This window comes from Scheffersomyces amazonensis (assembly GCF_036850825.1).
Source record: "Scheffersomyces amazonensis strain UFMG-HMD-26.3 chromosome Unknown RJT21scaffold_4, whole genome shotgun sequence".
Lineage (NCBI taxonomy): Eukaryota > Fungi > Ascomycota > Pichiomycetes > Serinales > Debaryomycetaceae > Scheffersomyces > Scheffersomyces amazonensis.
In genome coordinates, this window is record NW_027042744.1 from 847,333 (window position 1) to 864,306 (window position 16,974).

General features: G+C 34.2%; 8 protein-coding genes across 8 annotated transcripts; 3 read left to right on the top strand and 5 right to left on the bottom strand. All coding sequences in view use genetic code 12, as the record gives it.

Annotated features, from left to right (window-relative positions):
• Positions 1 to 2,094: 2,094 nt before the first annotated feature.
• Positions 2,095 to 4,005, top strand: LCB4 (sphinganine kinase). Its single transcript, XM_064884517.1, has one exon. It carries the CDS (start codon positions 2,450 to 2,452, stop codon positions 3,989 to 3,991), a length of 1,542 nt encoding a protein of 513 aa, XP_064737892.1. The 5' UTR covers positions 2,095 to 2,449; the 3' UTR covers positions 3,992 to 4,005.
• A 13-nt stretch (positions 4,006 to 4,018) lies between these two features.
• On the bottom strand, positions 4,019 to 6,139 carry RJT21DRAFT_114719 (uncharacterized protein; the record flags this gene model as incomplete). The annotated part of the gene is made up of 1 exon (XM_064880273.1): positions 4,019 to 6,139. One exon carries the CDS (start codon positions 6,137 to 6,139, stop codon positions 4,019 to 4,021), a length of 2,121 nt encoding a protein of 706 aa, XP_064737893.1.
• A 133-nt stretch (positions 6,140 to 6,272) lies between these two features.
• Positions 6,273 to 9,133, bottom strand: PXA2 (ATP-binding cassette long-chain fatty acid transporter; the record flags this gene model as incomplete). The annotated part of the gene is made up of 2 exons (XM_064883026.1): positions 6,273 to 8,314; positions 9,130 to 9,133. 2 exons carry the CDS (start codon positions 9,131 to 9,133, stop codon positions 6,273 to 6,275), a joined length of 2,046 nt encoding a protein of 681 aa, XP_064737894.1.
• Positions 9,134 to 9,148: 15 nt separating this feature from the next.
• Positions 9,149 to 11,514, top strand: RJT21DRAFT_42620 (uncharacterized protein). The gene has a single exon (XM_064884518.1). It carries the CDS (start codon positions 9,288 to 9,290, stop codon positions 11,466 to 11,468), a length of 2,181 nt encoding a protein of 726 aa, XP_064737895.1. The 5' UTR covers positions 9,149 to 9,287; the 3' UTR covers positions 11,469 to 11,514.
• A 47-nt stretch (positions 11,515 to 11,561) lies between these two features.
• On the bottom strand, positions 11,562 to 14,033 carry ZCF30 (Zcf30p; the record flags this gene model as incomplete). Its single annotated transcript, XM_064885482.1, has 3 exons — positions 11,562 to 13,275; positions 13,465 to 13,691; positions 13,785 to 14,033. The coding sequence occupies 3 exons, from the start codon at positions 14,031 to 14,033 to the stop codon at positions 11,562 to 11,564; spliced, it is 2,190 nt and encodes a 729-aa protein (XP_064737896.1).
• A 236-nt stretch (positions 14,034 to 14,269) lies between these two features.
• Positions 14,270 to 14,845, top strand: RJT21DRAFT_121196 (uncharacterized protein). Its single transcript, XM_064882015.1, has one exon. The coding sequence runs from the start codon at positions 14,294 to 14,296 to the stop codon at positions 14,780 to 14,782; it is 489 nt and encodes a 162-aa protein (XP_064737897.1). The 5' UTR covers positions 14,270 to 14,293; the 3' UTR covers positions 14,783 to 14,845.
• Positions 14,846 to 14,954: 109 nt separating this feature from the next.
• RJT21DRAFT_114725 (uncharacterized protein) lies at positions 14,955 to 15,509 on the bottom strand (the record flags this gene model as incomplete). The annotated part of the gene is made up of 1 exon (XM_064880274.1): positions 14,955 to 15,509. The coding sequence occupies one exon, from the start codon at positions 15,507 to 15,509 to the stop codon at positions 14,955 to 14,957; it is 555 nt and encodes a 184-aa protein (XP_064737898.1).
• Positions 15,510 to 15,596: 87 nt separating this feature from the next.
• RJT21DRAFT_42639 (aminoacyl-tRNA hydrolase) lies at positions 15,597 to 16,757 on the bottom strand. Its single transcript, XM_064884519.1, has one exon. It carries the CDS (start codon positions 16,698 to 16,700, stop codon positions 16,080 to 16,082), a length of 621 nt encoding a protein of 206 aa, XP_064737899.1. The 5' UTR covers positions 16,701 to 16,757; the 3' UTR covers positions 15,597 to 16,079.
• Positions 16,758 to 16,974: the final 217 nt, after the last annotated feature.

The following is a 16,974-nucleotide window of genomic DNA, read 5'->3' on the forward strand; positions in this document are numbered from 1 at the left end:
TAAATATAGCTTTTACATAGTAGCTATGTTCATATAAGTATTTTGTTTAAGAGTCTAACATAGAATCTTTCGGATTATATTGATGATCTTGTTATGAGATTGAGCTACAAGATTCTATCAATTCTTAGTATAATTCTTTCTCAGCTATCTGCCGGCGCTGTAGATAATGTAATTGGTCTTCCAGTGGTAACGATCTTAAAATTGACATGGATTGTGATTATTCGCATTGATAAGTGACTCCAGAAGCTGAATGATTTCTTCTGGGTGATGTGTGGATGGATATGAATTGCATTAGTCCAAGTATATGGTTCTAGACGTTGGCTACTCTTAAACTGGAGTTGTCCGCTGCTGCTTTCAAAGGCAGCTGTGGTGATAGGTTCCCTGTTTGATTGCTATTTGGATAGTTCCGTAGGGTTCCAGGGTATCAGTATAGAAGCGGTTACCAACAGTTGTTAATTCATTTCAAGTAGAGATATGACTTTCAACCATTATTAGTTTTTCTAAATATAATACTAGGATATTATAGATCTATAATATGTGATGACTCTAGTATCTTCCTCTTCTTGAGTCACCAAAAGTGACGGTTTCACAGATATTAAAATGGCTGGCAGATTGTAAACCACACTGTAAATTTGAGTCGTTCTTGCAGAGTTTGGGAATTCATTATTGTAGAGATGTATGAGTTTTTATTAAACTACGTAGTTTATGGTGTAGGCATTACCCGTGAGATCTTGATGCCTGCCGTAAATGTGTGTGTAAGCTGCTTAGAATAAAGTAACTATCTATAGAGATTACAAATCCAGATTGGATTGAATTTTTTTTGGTAATTGTTCATATTGAAAGTAAAAGGTTTGTTCACGCTTCCTTGGAGTTTTATAATTGACTCCCTCGTCGTCTGTCAAATCTTGTTGTCGTTTATCACTGTATGTCGATAAAATCATTTTATGACCAGTTGATTCCTGTGGTACCAACATTTTAGAGCTGACAAAATTTTAAGAGACCCTTTTTCGGGGGTGTGTAGAAGCTCTTTATAAATAGTACAAATCTAGGTTGGAAAGGGAGAGGAAAGTTTGGAATATGAAATATACTACATGTAAGCTTCTGTTAATATGCCCGGCAAGATGTACAAGAAACACCAACTGGAAATTCTGGGACAGTAGCTCTTCCAAACTTAATTTTAGTACACCGTATTCCTGAGTTATCTAAAGCAAGCAACCATATTCTCGTCAATGGCAGTATTAATATTTGCTATCGTAATATGCTGTTTTTAGACTCTTTAGCATATTAATATTTGACGTAGATGCATTCTTAATTGTTTTGTTAGAGAGTAAACTTTTAACTCGTGTAAAATTGATATACTCAAAATGGTTATTGATGTAGCTCAAACCAATTGATAGAATTGTACATTAGGACTGATACTAGAATGAGACTGACGCTGTGTAACTTCATAGCTAATCATTAATGTTTGAGCATTTCCAGACAATGTGTCATAAAAGTTGAGCTCTGCGTTAGACGTTTTGCCTAACGAACTGAAAGGACCCAATATCGCGAAGCTACCAGCGGTCTGATTAACTACCCAAGTACAGAGGAAACACTAATGGTAATTCAAAATAAAAGAGATGAGAAATGCATTGCACTGTATGTTGTTATACTAAAACCTAATATACCTATGTATTTTATTTATTTCAGGGAAGGAGGTGTTTATGTACTGTCCCCTTTCCAATTTTGTATATTCTAATTGGGGGAAGAGCCGTATGAGTCTGACTTTACATGTACCTTAATTAAATTTAGTTTAGCCACTGTGGACGTAACATCCTGAAATTAGAGCTGTGTTCGGCTAGAAATATATGGAGAAACAGTAGTAAAATATAGAAAAAGATAAAAGGAGAAGGATATAACCCCACTTTTAAAAAGTATAGTGAAAAACATTAAGTCAATTCTACTACACTATTCATTGGCATTCATCAAGAATCATAGAATAAACATACTCTCGAAGCATATATTTACTTATTTCCAATTCATTTAGATTCCATTTACTTAATATGGTTTAAAAACTGATTTAACTATTTAGATATTAATAAAATCAAATCGGACGTGTTACATGAATTTATAATTCAAGCTGCTTTTGTTGCGAAATTTGGAATGCATGAAAGTACCTCATGCATTATTTATTCTATGACACCAAAGATACAAGCCACTAAAGATAAGTGTCATTTGGATACAAATACTTTGTACAGGCCCAATTTTTCTTGTTATCTCCATTAATTCATAAACACATCATCTCAATTTATGTATCATTTCAAAGTCAAATCTAATAGGGCGACTGCGGTTATTAACTGCTGCACTGCCGATTTTGATTTTTGTTTGCCGCGTTACTCCCGAAATATTTAAAAATATTTATAAACACTTCATAACATTTTACCGTTAACTTGTAAATAGGTATTGCCGAATGTCCAGCGAAAGATTATTGTATGAGCATACGGATCTCATAGAGAGTTCCCTAGGAGATTCAGGTATTAAGGTTTCTGAGCAGTACATACTTGCGTTACATGCTGAACAATCTCAAAAGTCTAGTTTTTTCTCATACTGTTTTCCTACTAGTACTCCTTCATTTATTGATCAGATTCCTTATAGGAATATACTATGGTGCAGTGTATTAGGAGATGGGGGATCTAATCAGGATGAATTAGAATTAGTTTATGTGCTGCCAAGACATAAAAAGTCAGTGGAAATTAAGACAATACATATTCAGATCAAGGGACCATTGCATGAGCAAACTTCGGCACAGCAGCTTGTTGATCACATACTTTCCAAATCTTACAAAAATCACATAGTTAGCCCTTCTATCCTAGTGATAATAAATCCTCATGGAGGGAGAGGTGAAGCAGTTCAAGTATACCAAAAAGACATCTTGCCTGTTTTGACTGCAGCAAATGCAAAAATATCGTATGTGGAAACGGAATACTCACAGCATGCAGTTGAAATAGCCCGAACAATGGACATTGAAAAATATGATATAATAGCCTGTTGTTCAGGCGATGGAATACCCCATGAAGTGATAAATGGATTTTTTAAGAGAGAGGATCGTGGTGTGAAAGCGTTTAATAAAATCGCTGTAACTCAGTTACCCTGTGGCTCAGGAAACGCATTTTCTTTAAGCACTCATGGAAGTAATGATGCTTCGTTAGCTACTTTTCATATGCTCAAGGCCCATAGAACAAAGTTGGATTTAATGGCTGTTACGCAAGGGGTGGGTCTGAGGAAGTCGACAAAGTTGTCCTTTCTATCCCAATGTTATGGTATCATAGCTGATTCTGATATAGGAACCGAGCACTTAAGATGGATGGGTCCAATAAGATTTGACTTGGGTGTAGCACAAAGAGTCATTCAAAGATCTAAATATCCCTGTGATGTATATGTAGAATATGTTACAAGATCAAAAAAGGACATTGTTGATCACTTTGATTCTCATTATTCAAGAAACGAAGGATTTGTCGATTTTGAAAGAGAAAGTATGCCCTATGAACTTCCTTTAATCACTGAAAATGATTTAGAGGTTTCTGGACCAGAGTTGAATCAACCCCCTCCAGCATCGTGGACAAAGTTAGCAGAATCAGTTCTGAAAAACTTAAATATATTATATGTGGGGAAGATGCCATACATATCAAATGATGTCCAGTTTTTTCCTGCTGCCCTCCCCAATGATGGTACAATGGACATGATAGTCACAGATACGAATACTTCTATTATTGAGACAACTTCGATTTTATCATCTTTAGATCGGGGCTTGCACGTTCATAACGAGAAAGTTCATCATTCTAAGATTCTTTCTTACAGATTAGCACCCAGATTATCTAATCCAAAAAATCATTATATCTCAGTAGATGGAGAAAGTTTTCCATTCGAGCCATTACAGGTAGAAGTTCTTCCTGGTATATTAACCAGTTTATTACAAGATGGTAAGTATGTTGAAACTTGTTTTACGAAATAAGATAGGATATAGATTATTTTTATTTTATTATTTTCTTTCACGTTTGTCTAGTTCATCGTAGACTGGTTTCTCGTGAACTTTAAATTCATTTACCAAATCCAGTATTACCCTTTGATAGAAGCGAGTTAATTTATCTATTATAAACCCATCATCTGAATGCAAAACTGCCTTTTTATCAAACTTGGAATATAACGTCTCGAAGTATTCTTGAGAATCTTCATAAATTAATGGAGATATCAGTTCCCAGCTACCTTTAAATAACTGCTTTATAGAGCTTATCGCCAAATGATTAGATTTGTGTAATTCTACGTACTTTTGTTTCTGAACTGATTTGTAATGCAAAAGTTTTGCATTGGTGTCTTGAATTTGATTTAGAATCTTCTTTGTCATATCTAATGATTTCTCCGATATTTCATGATCATGTTGTAATTTAATATTTTTAGAAACAAGATGTTCTACTTCTTGCTTCAAAACATTTACCAATTCATTACTAGTTGTGGGTTTGTCCTTTGACACGTAGATTACATTTTTAATTTCCTTCACTTTACTCCCCAGTTTTAACAATTCCCTTTTATGAGCTAAGCGAACATTTTCAGTTTGATTTTCTAATAATTCCGATTCGGACGTATCGATTCTAGAGTTATTTTCAGCCTCACTTAGTAGTCCATTTAACGATTGAATTTTAAGAAGCAAATCTTCTATTCTAGCTTCAAGATATGACTTATTAGTTCTTGAATCCTGCAATTGGATCCTCATTTCAATCAATAGTAATTCTCTATTGTTCAAGCTGGATTCCAAAGTCTTGATTTGGTCATCTTTTTTATTAATAATTGATTCTAAATCTGTAAAATTCTCACGGATTTCTTTTAATTGATTCCATAATATACTGTTCTCCTGATATGATCTATCGAGACTGTCTTTAGTTTGGTTATATTTTGACAAACATTCGTGTTCTGAAAATTTAAGTTGGTTGATTTCAAGACTCATTCTTTGAATGACATCATTTGAATCCTTTGCTTTATTTTCAAACTCTTCTTCTTTTCTAAAAATGTCTTCTACTAATTCAGCTAAATCTATACAGTTTTCTTGTGGTCTATACCTCTGTATCATATTTCTTAACTTTATCTTCTCATTGGAAAGAGAATCGTTATCTAACTTAAGTTCTTCCAACTGTTTCTGGTAACTTTCTGACAAAGTTTTACATTGGATTTCTAGTTCATCACTTTTAGTTTCAAGTTCAATTGTTAAAAATTCAACTCTTTCATGTTCTTTCAGTAATGACGCTTCGATAGATTCCTTTTCTTTTCTTAAAGTATCAATGTTTAGCATAAGCTCTTCCCCTTTTTGGAGCTTTTCATTATATGCTTGTATTACTTTCTGGCAAGTGTCATCTAAATTTAGCTCTTTATCCTCAATTTCCAACAAGTCTTTTAGAAGTGTAAAGGTGTGTTCCTGAACATCATCAGTGTGACGAGCTTTTATTGATGATGATAAGCTCTGGGACAGTTCGTCGCCGCTAGTATCGTAATTAGTAGATAGAGGAAATGGACTGTCTACTCCTCCGGATGATAAGTCATAAGCGGAAGGATCAGATTCTTTGAATGATTCTTCATTGATAAGGGGGAAATCCTCAAAAGCAGCCGATAGTCTTCTTTGGACTACATTGTCCATAGTTCGATGTTCCTTAAAAGGCAGAACTTTCCCAGATTCAGCTCCCAAAGTGAAACCATTACTATTTTCCAAGTGTGAATGTGGACCGCCTTGAGTAGGAGAAGTATTAATTGGATTATTTGATGGCGACAACTCGATAGTGCTATTATTAGCTAATTTGAATTGAACAGATTTGGTTCTTTTAACAATAGGAAAATGCTTGCCGCTGAAAGTAATACTTCTTGATTTCTTTAGATTTGTAGGGGAATATGGATCAATACTATTCTTAGAAGTGTCATGACTTGAATTAGCTATCTCTTCGAACTTTTCCACCTTAACTGGATGAGTGAATGAAAATGATCTTCGTATGGATTTTTGCTGGAGATTGTCAATAGTAACCAACTCTTCCCTTTTGTCCTCTGCATTATCATTATCACTACTGGAAGAAGAGACAACTGTTGATATGGAAACCGACTTTGTTAGAAAGTTTTTCAACATTTGCTGTTTGACGCCCCTTTATTTAGGAGCTCTTCGAGTTAAATAAGATCCTTTTGACTCAGAAATTTGCATCCGCGACTGCGAAATTTTTACAAAGAAATATCTACGCATACATTAACTCTATAACTCATAACTATTTAATACCATATTTTTTATGTTGTGCATTAGAAACTTTTTTCAATTCACTCAATCTTTCCTTCAATATAGGAATATCTCTCAAAGATTTGTCAAGCAATAACCTTTCTTGTTCGAATTTCAATCTCTTTTCAGCATCCAATTTACCAAAATAATAATTTCCCTTTCCATCAAACTTCAATAAATACTTATGAAAGTGCCATAAAGCAGGTCTATGAGCTACTGATAGAACTGTAATACCTAAGTTCTGAGCGTGTTCGTACATAAATTGCTCCATATCAGGGGCTACAGCAGATGTACATTCATCCAACACTGCAAACCTTGGCTGATGATAATATAATCTTGCCATAGCTAATCTTTGTTGGGCACCAGTGGATAGTTCTTCATCCCAAGATTTTTCTTCATTCAAATTATCAATGTAGTCATTTAATTTCAAAACTTTTAATATATCAATTAATTCCGCATCTGATTTCTTACATTGCTTCAAAGAATGAGGGTAAATAATTTGCTCTTTCAAAGTACCTGCTGTCAAATAGGCTCTCTGTGGTAAATAAAACATATTTTCTGAATTAGGGATTGTGATTGTTCCAATCTTACATGGCCACAAACCACCTAGCATTCTGAAAAGTGAAGATTTACCAGAACCATTGGGACCTGCAATTAACAAATGATCTCCTGTTTTTAAAGAGAAACTCAAACTTTCAATTAATGTAACATCGGCAGGAGTTAATAGATTAACATTATCAAATGTTATTTCATCATCATTTCTAATAACATTTTCATTAGAAGACTTTTGATTCTTTATTGTATGTAATACATCTTGAAAATCAGAAACCCTAGTGGCATGACCCACAATTTGCAATAAATATCTTCTAGAATAAATCAATCTATCTATTGAATCTGAAGCACTCATCAATAATCTCCGATTAGTAATGAAATCACCAGCATGGTTTGGATTTGGCTCATATCCCATATATTTGTTAATAAATATAGGAGCTGAACATAATACTAGACCAGCTGCCCCCCAAAGATATTTAACAATAAATGTCTGCGCAATTTCGTGAATAGCTTTCTTCCAATATTCATTCTTAAGAAATCTTTCCAATGTATAATAACAATAGTCAATATAATCCAATTCACGTTGGTGACCTCTCAAAAAGGCGATTTCTTCATTATTACCAACAATTTTTGCATGAGAAGATCTTAATTGGCCCTCTAAGTTTGCCTTTTCAGATGCTAACTTCGCAAATGGAGGAGAGAAAAATCTCAAAATACTAGTGGAGAAATGTGCTAACATACCAAGAACTAATGTACCTTCACCATTTCCTACACCACTTTTACTTAATTCACGAGCACAAAGAAGTAAATCCAAAGTAGGCTTTAGCAATTGACCAGGTAAGCTACTTAATGCATAACTCAATCTTGCCACATCAGTAGAAATTCTTTGGTTTGGATCTTTAATTTTGCCTTGCGATAAATGAATTAATGAATAATAATTAGCATCCAAATTATCAGGTAGATAATCATTCATAATACTATTAGTAATATTTATCCTAATCGATCTAGTTAACTTCTGCTTTGTTAAAGATAATAATCCATTAACTACAGAAGCTGGAATACCCAAAAACATCCAAAACAAAAGAAGTTTTGAAAACCGCCTTAATTTCTTTGATACTAAAGCGCCAACTAATTGACCATCTAAATTAGCAACTCTAATGGTTAATAAAGCACGTAGCACCAAAAGCACAGTATGACATGTTAAGTGCAAAATAGTTGAGTCAAAAATAGATGGAACAACTGCTTTAGCTAATCTTCGAAAGGATTCTTTAGATATCTTTGGATGCTTCTTTTCATCTATTTCTGATGATGTTCCGGTTGTAGCTGAACTTCTTGATTTTTTAGATTCCGGATCACCAGTATTTGTAGCTCTTGAGAATGCCGCTGTCAATAGAATTATATAAGCAGTGTTCAAAAATAAGGATCTGTTTGATTTGTATACATTAAATAATGATATGGCTAATGAGTTAGTTGGACGTTGTACTATTGATACCAGTGATGGCAGGGACGACGACATATTGGGCAAATGTGGGGTAGAAGGAGCAAAGCTTAAAACAAGGATATCCTAATCAATAATATAAAGCTTGCGACAAATGATGGCAACCCTTTTACAATATGTACTCAATGATGGAATAAATCGATCTATTGAAAAGTTTCATCTATGTTTACTTCCCTTTTAATGTTATTTGCTAGTTATCATAATTCTAGGAGCTGATCATCGACTCCGCAATATGAGAGATGTCGCAGTGCCGAGGTTACCACCCACGACATTTAAACAGAGACATTTTTATCTAACAGAATCTATTATACAATAACTTAATATACACGTTTATACTTAAAATATATACAAATAAGCAGATTAAGTATAGAAGGGAAAATGAACCATTAGTTCATTCATTCATTCATTCAAAATTTTCTGAAATTCATGCTTATAAGTTTCTATCTGCTTGTCCAATTCCTCCATGCGACCATAATAGGTTGCATTGGCCAATTCCTCAGTGTTCTTGACTTCATACTTCTTTAGTAGATTTCCATAAAGCTCTTTTAATTGTGACTTTGTATTTAGTTTGATAGACTTGTTTTCTAGTTTCATTACGGCGTGGTTTTTGAACTCCGATAGTATGGAGGAGATCAAACTATCACTAGCTGAAGCTATCTGTTTGTCTGTACGTAAATCATTTACATATAATATTTGAGATAATAGCAATACCTCCTGCTGCGTGTATGATTCCACGCTGGTTATTTTACTCATATTGACTTTAAAGTATGATACATAACTTCTTCTTCCTCGCTCTCACTCATAGTTAAGAACTATAACTCTGTCGATGCTCAGAAGAAAAATAGACCCTGACGTGTCCCGACCAAAACGTCAACATACCCATTCGATATCTGAGAGCCCTGATGAATTATATCTGTAGAAGTGATACATGGTCTAGTTCTAGTATCGTATTTGATAATGACTGAAGGTGTATCATGTGTTCAGAATGACTTGTCTAGAATCGATATTAATAGATCTCCTGTTAGAAAGAAAAAGGTGTATCCAAAGAGTCTAATACCAGATGGTCAACAACAACATAGTTCACCGAAACATTCCGGTTCAAGGATCCCTTCTACTTCATCTAGTCGATTATTAAGTTCATCTGGGAATGGGATCAATCCAAGAACTCCCTCTCGGAACATTTCATCCACAGCAAAATCAATGTCAACCATTAAACACGCTCTGGATAAGAGAATCATAAGTTACCCCATGTCCGAGAAGCCTATCTCTAAACAGCAATATCAATTTTCATTTATGAAGGAAACCACTTCTTCGCTTCAGAAGAAACAAAGTAATCCATTTCAGGCATCCAAATATTCATCACCAATGGCGTCAAAGAAGCGAGTAGATCCTCAGAGAACTCGACGTTTCTTGTCTGCCACCTTATCACATGCTACCCAGCTTCAACCTCCTGCGATTCCTTCATCTCATACAATTCCTGTAGATATCACTAATATTGGCGTATCACCCAATAAACTGTTTAGTAAAGATTTCAATAATGACTTTTCACCTATAAGGCAGAGGTACACGACGAGGAGGAATGTATCACAGCCTGTAACATCATTTTCAAGTCAACCATATCTACCTGCCTCTGAAGCTTCTTCTTCTTCCTCAGCCTCAAATTCAAATTCAAATTCATCTAACGTTTTTACTAGATTATACCCAAGATCTACCTTATCAGATAATAATCGTCAAGTACCTCCTCAAAGCGATAATATTATTCCCAAAATAAATTCAATTCCAGAGATGTATAAAATCCTTTTTGAATCAAACGTTGAATTATTTGATCCATTACAAGTAGATAACAGTCATGAAGGTCTGACTTCTATACCAATATTACCTGATGATACACTTCTCAACAAATTAAATGTCTATGAAAGGGGTGAAATTATCAGAAAGCCCGAAGTCTTCTATGTCCCAACAACTATTAACAGGAAAATAAATATCACAAGTTATAGATCTAATTTTGGATTTGATGATAAAAATGGGAATTATATAATCATCCCCAATGATCACATCAATTATAGATATGAGGTTATCAGTTTATTGGGAAATGGTTCCTTTGGGAACGTTGTAAAAGCTAAGGATCATAAATTCAACAAGATAGTCGCTGTAAAAATAATTAAAAATGATTTGAATTGGTCTTTACAATCCATTAATGAAATAAAAATGTTGAAATTGTTGAAAGAGAAAAATACAAATGAAAACTTACTTGAATACTATGATCATTTTAATTTTAGAAGTCATATGTGTATTGTAACAGAACTCTTGACCATAAATTTATATACCCTTTTGGAATTGATCAATTTCAGAGGATTATCCATTCCAATCATTCAAAAAATGTCATGTCAATTACTTCAAGGCTTGCAATATTTACATCTGTTTAACATAATTCATTGTGATATTAAACCTGAAAATATAATGATAAATTTGCCATCTGATCCTCAATCAAATGATATTAATGTAAAGATAATTGATTTTGGTTCTTCTTGTTATAAGAATGAAATTTCATTTACATATATTCAATCAAGATTTTATAGAGCTCCTGAAATTATTATGGGTGCAAATTATAGTGAGAAAATAGATATATGGTCACTAGGATGTGTTGTTGTAGAATTGTTTTTGGGATTTCCTTTACTTCCAGGTAAGAATGAATTAGAACAAATTGGATTAATTTTAGAATATTTTGGAGCTCCAAAGTCTACCACTATATTAAGATTAAGAAGAGCTCTTAATAAATCTAGTGGATATTCAAATATCAATTCTAATAACCTACAATTAACATCAATTAATGAGAAACAAATAAAGAAAACATTACTATTCAAAATCTTTGATGTTAATGGGAAAATCAATATGTCCCTTCTTAATTTCCATCTTAACAACTCCGGTATGAGTAGTTTCAATTCTTCAAATATAAAGAAACAATATAAATTAAGTTCAAAGAGTTTAGATATCAGTTTGAATTTGAATAAATATTCAGAAAATCAAACCTTAACTAAGTCATTTACAAAATTCTTGAATAAAATTTTTATTTGGGATCCGGTTGAAAGAGCAAGTGTTAGTGATTTACTTAATGAAGGGTTCTTACAAGATATCTAAAATGTGGTAAAAATGAATATTAGGCTGGTGTGCTCTAATGTTCGTAAATAGGGTCTATAAATAATTATCAATATATCTACTAAACTGTATATTTTAGGGATGACCATGGTTAGATCCTGGCCATGCTGCAATTCTTTCTGGCGTTGATCCTCTATGACTCGAATCGTGATCAAAAATTTCGACAATATTTTTTGAATTATCTGCTAATGCCATTATTCCTCGTTCTAGTAGAATTCTATCTTCATCCGGGAAAGTTTTAACCTTTTCTCGTATAACGGCTAGTTTTTCTTCTATCATTTCATCCAAACTTCGGATTAATCGATTACCAAATTTTGTATCAATTGGTAGATTTGTGTAAATCTTCTTTTGTAAGTTCTTTACAACTTCCAAATTTTGTAATACTTTTAAATGATAATCTTTCTCTGAAAGTTCTATTGACTTATTATTTGATTTTATTGGAGGATTAATTAATAATAAGGCAGCATAATAAAGCATTATATGGATATGAACTGGTACATACTTTAAGTTATCGAGAATATCATTATCATTAATTACCAAGTTCAATACCGTCTGAGCAGCATTTACAGCAATATTTGCACTCACTATAGTCTCATCTTCTGACATCAACTCTTTATTTGAAATAAATTCATCTTCTTCTTCAGTTTGATGATCATTACTATCATTTGATGATTCTATTCTCTTATCAAAAACTTTGACTGTTGACTCCCACTTTGGAAGCATACTCTTTTCATCACTTGGGTTTATCTGTAATTGACGTACAGCTGATGAATTTATATGCATTTTTGCAAAGTTATAATAGATCAAAGTGGATTTGGATGACCAAACAGCACCATGGTTACCTGGTGCTAATAAAACAGTCCATGATACCATCCATCTATCTAATTCCAAATTCGACTTAGAAGGAATTCCAAAGGATGAAGGCATCAATAAATCCCAAGCGTTTCCCTTGAATGCTTCATTTAATGCTTGATTATATTCTACCTGAGATACTAACCGCATGTCAGTGAGTCTCTCTGACTCTGACTCTGACTCTGATTCTCTATCCTTATAGTTGTCATCCTTTTCTCCGTCTTTATTTTCAATTAAAAGATTAGTAGTAGAAGCAGTAGGCTTCAACTTTAATTTATCTGAAAGGAGAATTTCACGACTGTTCTTCAATGAATATTCTTGAGCATTAACTAAAGGTTGTCTATTGAATGTTAGACTCTGTTGACCATCCAATATGTATAATAAATACCATAATTTCAATTTGTCTTTGTTTGTTGTATAAGGGTTATTCATACCGAATTCTTTGGCCAACTGCAATGCTAATCCAGTAAACATTTGAGAATCAGTTAACCAAAAACTGCAAAATACCAAAGCTACTATAGTATTGAAGCCATCAGTTTCATTCTTCGGTCTACCCTTAAATAGAATGGTGGAACATAAATTATGCAAATAACTTTGTAAAGAGGATGATTTAGCAGATAACTCGGGATGATGAATAGATGAAATGGAACAAATTGCACATACCAATAAAGGGCAAGAATCCCAAATAGAATCAATGGATATTTTCGATATTTCAAAACCAAATAATTGCTGAGATATATTGGTATCAAAGAAAGTAAACAATTCTGTAGCTTCTTCCTTCGATAGAAAACCGTTACGGAAATCTTCTGGTAGCTCATCTGACTTGTGCTTCTTAGGTGGTTTGCCTTCGGCTGTTGGTTGAGTATAAGAATGAGGTCGTTTGTGGGACTCGTGTCTAGTGTTTGTGTTTGTGTTTGTACTTGCGTTTGTATTTGTACTTGTATTTGTGTTTGAGTTAGAGCTACTTGGCTGTAATAGTGGTGGTGTAGGAGCTTGTGATTGGTGTTGTATGGGTGAGTATATGCGGGATGCTGGGTATATATTCGTAGGATTTAACTGATGTCTATGCCCCATAGAGACAGGAGAAACACTTACGGGAGGCGGTGGTGGTGGTGGTGGTGGTGACGGTAACGGTACTCCGGCATGGTTATAATATGGCAGCTGTAGTAAAGAATGCTGTTGAGTTCTCCGTTGTGATTCCAATAAGTATTGCTGGTTCATCTTCAATATATCCACTAGATCATTTAGTTTATTGTCTACATTATTCATCCTATCTTCCATCTGTGAACGCCAATGACCATCATTATTAGTGGTATGAGCATGATTTGATATAGAATTAGTGGGAATTAAGAACTGACTGGATGATAATGAAGTAGATGGTAATGGTGCTGTACCATTTTTAAGAGATGATGAACCTGAACTTATACTATTACTAGAACCTGAAACGCTCACGCTCACGCTCGTGTTCGCACCACCTGCTGACGCAGTAACTCCCAACGGAGGTAAACTCAACTCGTGACCCTCACTATTACTCAATGGAGGTAATTTCAATGATGGAAGTTTTGGTACAAACTGACAATGCAGACCTTGACCTGTCTTTATACATCTTTCACAAGGTAAAGTATTTGTATATATACATTTAACTTTGGATCGTTTACAGTTTGAACATGGCTTTGTTCGCTTCTCTTTTGCCATGGCCCCTCTCTCCTCGACTCTCTAATGGCTGACTCTGACTATATCTTGTAAATTATTTTGTATCAAGTGATGAGCTTGATAGTATGGACCTAGTTTATAGTCTCTTTGATATTTTTTGTCTAACATGTAAAATAATCGTGTGTAATGTTTTTTACATGTTGAGTCCCATTTACAGGTTAAGAGAACCCCAACCGAACCCCGGATTTTCAACTGAAGCACCAACATTATTAATCAGGAACCATACCACCACAATAAACACTATGTCAACTAAAGCTAAGATAAGATCATTTTTTGGACCTCAGCGTCAATATGCTGTTGCTGGGGCTAGTAATAATCCTAGTAAATTTGGATTTAAGATCACCAATTGGTACGTTGGTCATGATATTTCCGTAATCCCCATTAATCCTAAAGAGCAAGAAATTTTAGGACAAACTGTTATTCATAATGTATCTACTATATTAGATCATATTGAAAAGGGTCAAGACTTGAGTGGCTATAAATTGAGTAACGTTGATGGTTTGAGTATTTCATTTTTGACTCCTCCTTCTATCACAGCCACAACTTTAAAGGAGATTGCCTCCCATGACAATTATCAGAAGTTGATCAAGGGATTGTGGTTTCAGCCAGGTAGTTATGATGCAACTGTTTTGGAGACAGCTGATAAGATTGGCTTATTCGAAAAAGTTGTTCAAGAAGATGAATGTATCCTTGTGAGAGGTGAAGAAGGATTGTATAGCTCAAATTTGTAGATCAGCTGATTATGTATATGTCTTAGTATATATATAGTAAACTCTTATTTATTTATTCATTCATTTATTTATTCATTAGTTTGTTTATTTATTTATTTATGTATTCATTCATTTATTCATTCAGTAGTCGGTGCTTGCTCCATCTATATAATATGTACAGTGAATTGAGCAATCACTTCCACCACTGGCCCATTGTAGTGGATGGTGGCGGTGGCTGGCTACTGGTGACTTCTTCAGCTGATATCCTGGGTGGGATACCTGTATCTATTGTGATAGTATAAGGAAATGTTACACTTGCTGTTGATGTTATTGGAGGAATATGATCCTTATGTGTATCTACTGTAGTAAATATTTGATTTAAATTATCTTCAAAACTCTTGATAGATAATTTGATATTTCCATTTATCTCTTTGGTACTTCCCGATGAAGCTTCCTTGTGTTCCTCTATAGGTAAACATTCGACTGTTATAGTCCATAACTCCCATGCATTATCATTTGTCTTGGAGGTAGTAGATGCACCTGCACTAAACCATCCACCTCCACCTCCACCAGTATCTACTGAACCTCCAGACAACTTTCTACCTTTTAATAATTTCCCATCGTAGAATCGTATTATAACTTGACCAGTGTTGGGGGTCTTCCCCTCTACCTTATCAAACAGACCCTTTATCAACTGATTGACCTTCTCATCGATCACTGAATCCAAATCATATAAATTTGAAGCCATTGAGTAGGTAACATTGAAGAAGTCTACAGTTGTAGGAGTTATCGGTCCTAATAATCTATTAAAGAATATGGTCCATATTATGCCTATATCAGATTTCAGTTAGTATGCGTGTCATAGTACATAAACAAATAAACTGTAAAAAGTTACTTACCTTTCAAAGATTCTCTTACCACTGATCTTTCAGCCGTTAGCACTAGATTGAACTCCATCCTGCTCTATACGCTCTTTATTCCTGCTAGGCCACTAGTTTGTCATGGGCTATAAGCCATACCAAAAAAAGAAAAAACACTAACAGGTACTAATCAATTTTTGTTCCCTCGGAGCGCTAACGGGGCATCAATTGCAGGTTGGGTGAGATGTGAGTGGTATACTGGTAGAGAGTTACAAGTTTTATATTCAGCTAATTACAGGTAGTGTATGTACACGAAGTCTATGGCTATATACAGTGATGGTGTTACAATGAGTAATAGTATAAATAGTAGTAATAGTGTAAGTAATACAAATACTAATAATATTGATATAGTTATTTGTGACACATGAGTCATTTGGCTTGACTAGAGCTCTCCTGTTTTACTTCAACGGGGTAGGTTCGCCCACTAGGTAGGTTTCTAACTCTTTTACACATTTAGGTAGGACATCAAAGTCAATTATTTCAAGTTCTTTTTCTGTAAACTTCTCTAGAACATACTCCAGTAGAGCAAGCTTCGTATCTTGGGGTCTGCCTATTCCAATAGCTATATTTCTATATGCATTTCCCATATACATTTCTATTGATTTTAATCCATTATGACCTCTGTGAGAACGAGTCGGACGCCTGAATTGGTATTTACCTAATTGGACTTGAACGTCATCATGCAAAAATAGTATTTCACTACCCTGATTTCTGAATTGTTGATAGTGTTTAACGATGGCATAACCCTGTAAGTTCATGAACGAATCATTAGATTTGTACAATACTACATGTGGGGTTCTTTTCAATCTATAGTAGTCTTCTCCTACCTTCTCTAACTGGTCTTTCCAATAGATATTGATCAATTGATCCATCAATCTATGACCTACATTATGTCTTGTACCCTCGTATTCTGGCTCGGGATTTCCTATAGATGCAATAAATAAGGATCTTATACTTGTATACTGTGGAGTTATACCTCTAGGAACAAATGCAGACTTGTAAAGATGCTTTAGAAACATACTGGAGTGATGACTAGCTAGTCATTTGTGAGCAGTCAATCGTCTGTCAAATTTTTATTTGTCTGCGCACATTCATCTCCATTACACTACTACTGATACTCTTTATTGTCACTTATCTTTATATATAAATTATGTGTGTATCGTATCGATACACTACTCCTTGATTTCCGCTAACTATTTAAGTAAGGTGGATTCCTTCTCCTTTATGAAATAGTTAGGTTTTTATACTCTACCAAATATATACTCTATCAACTATACTATTAATTCACTAGCG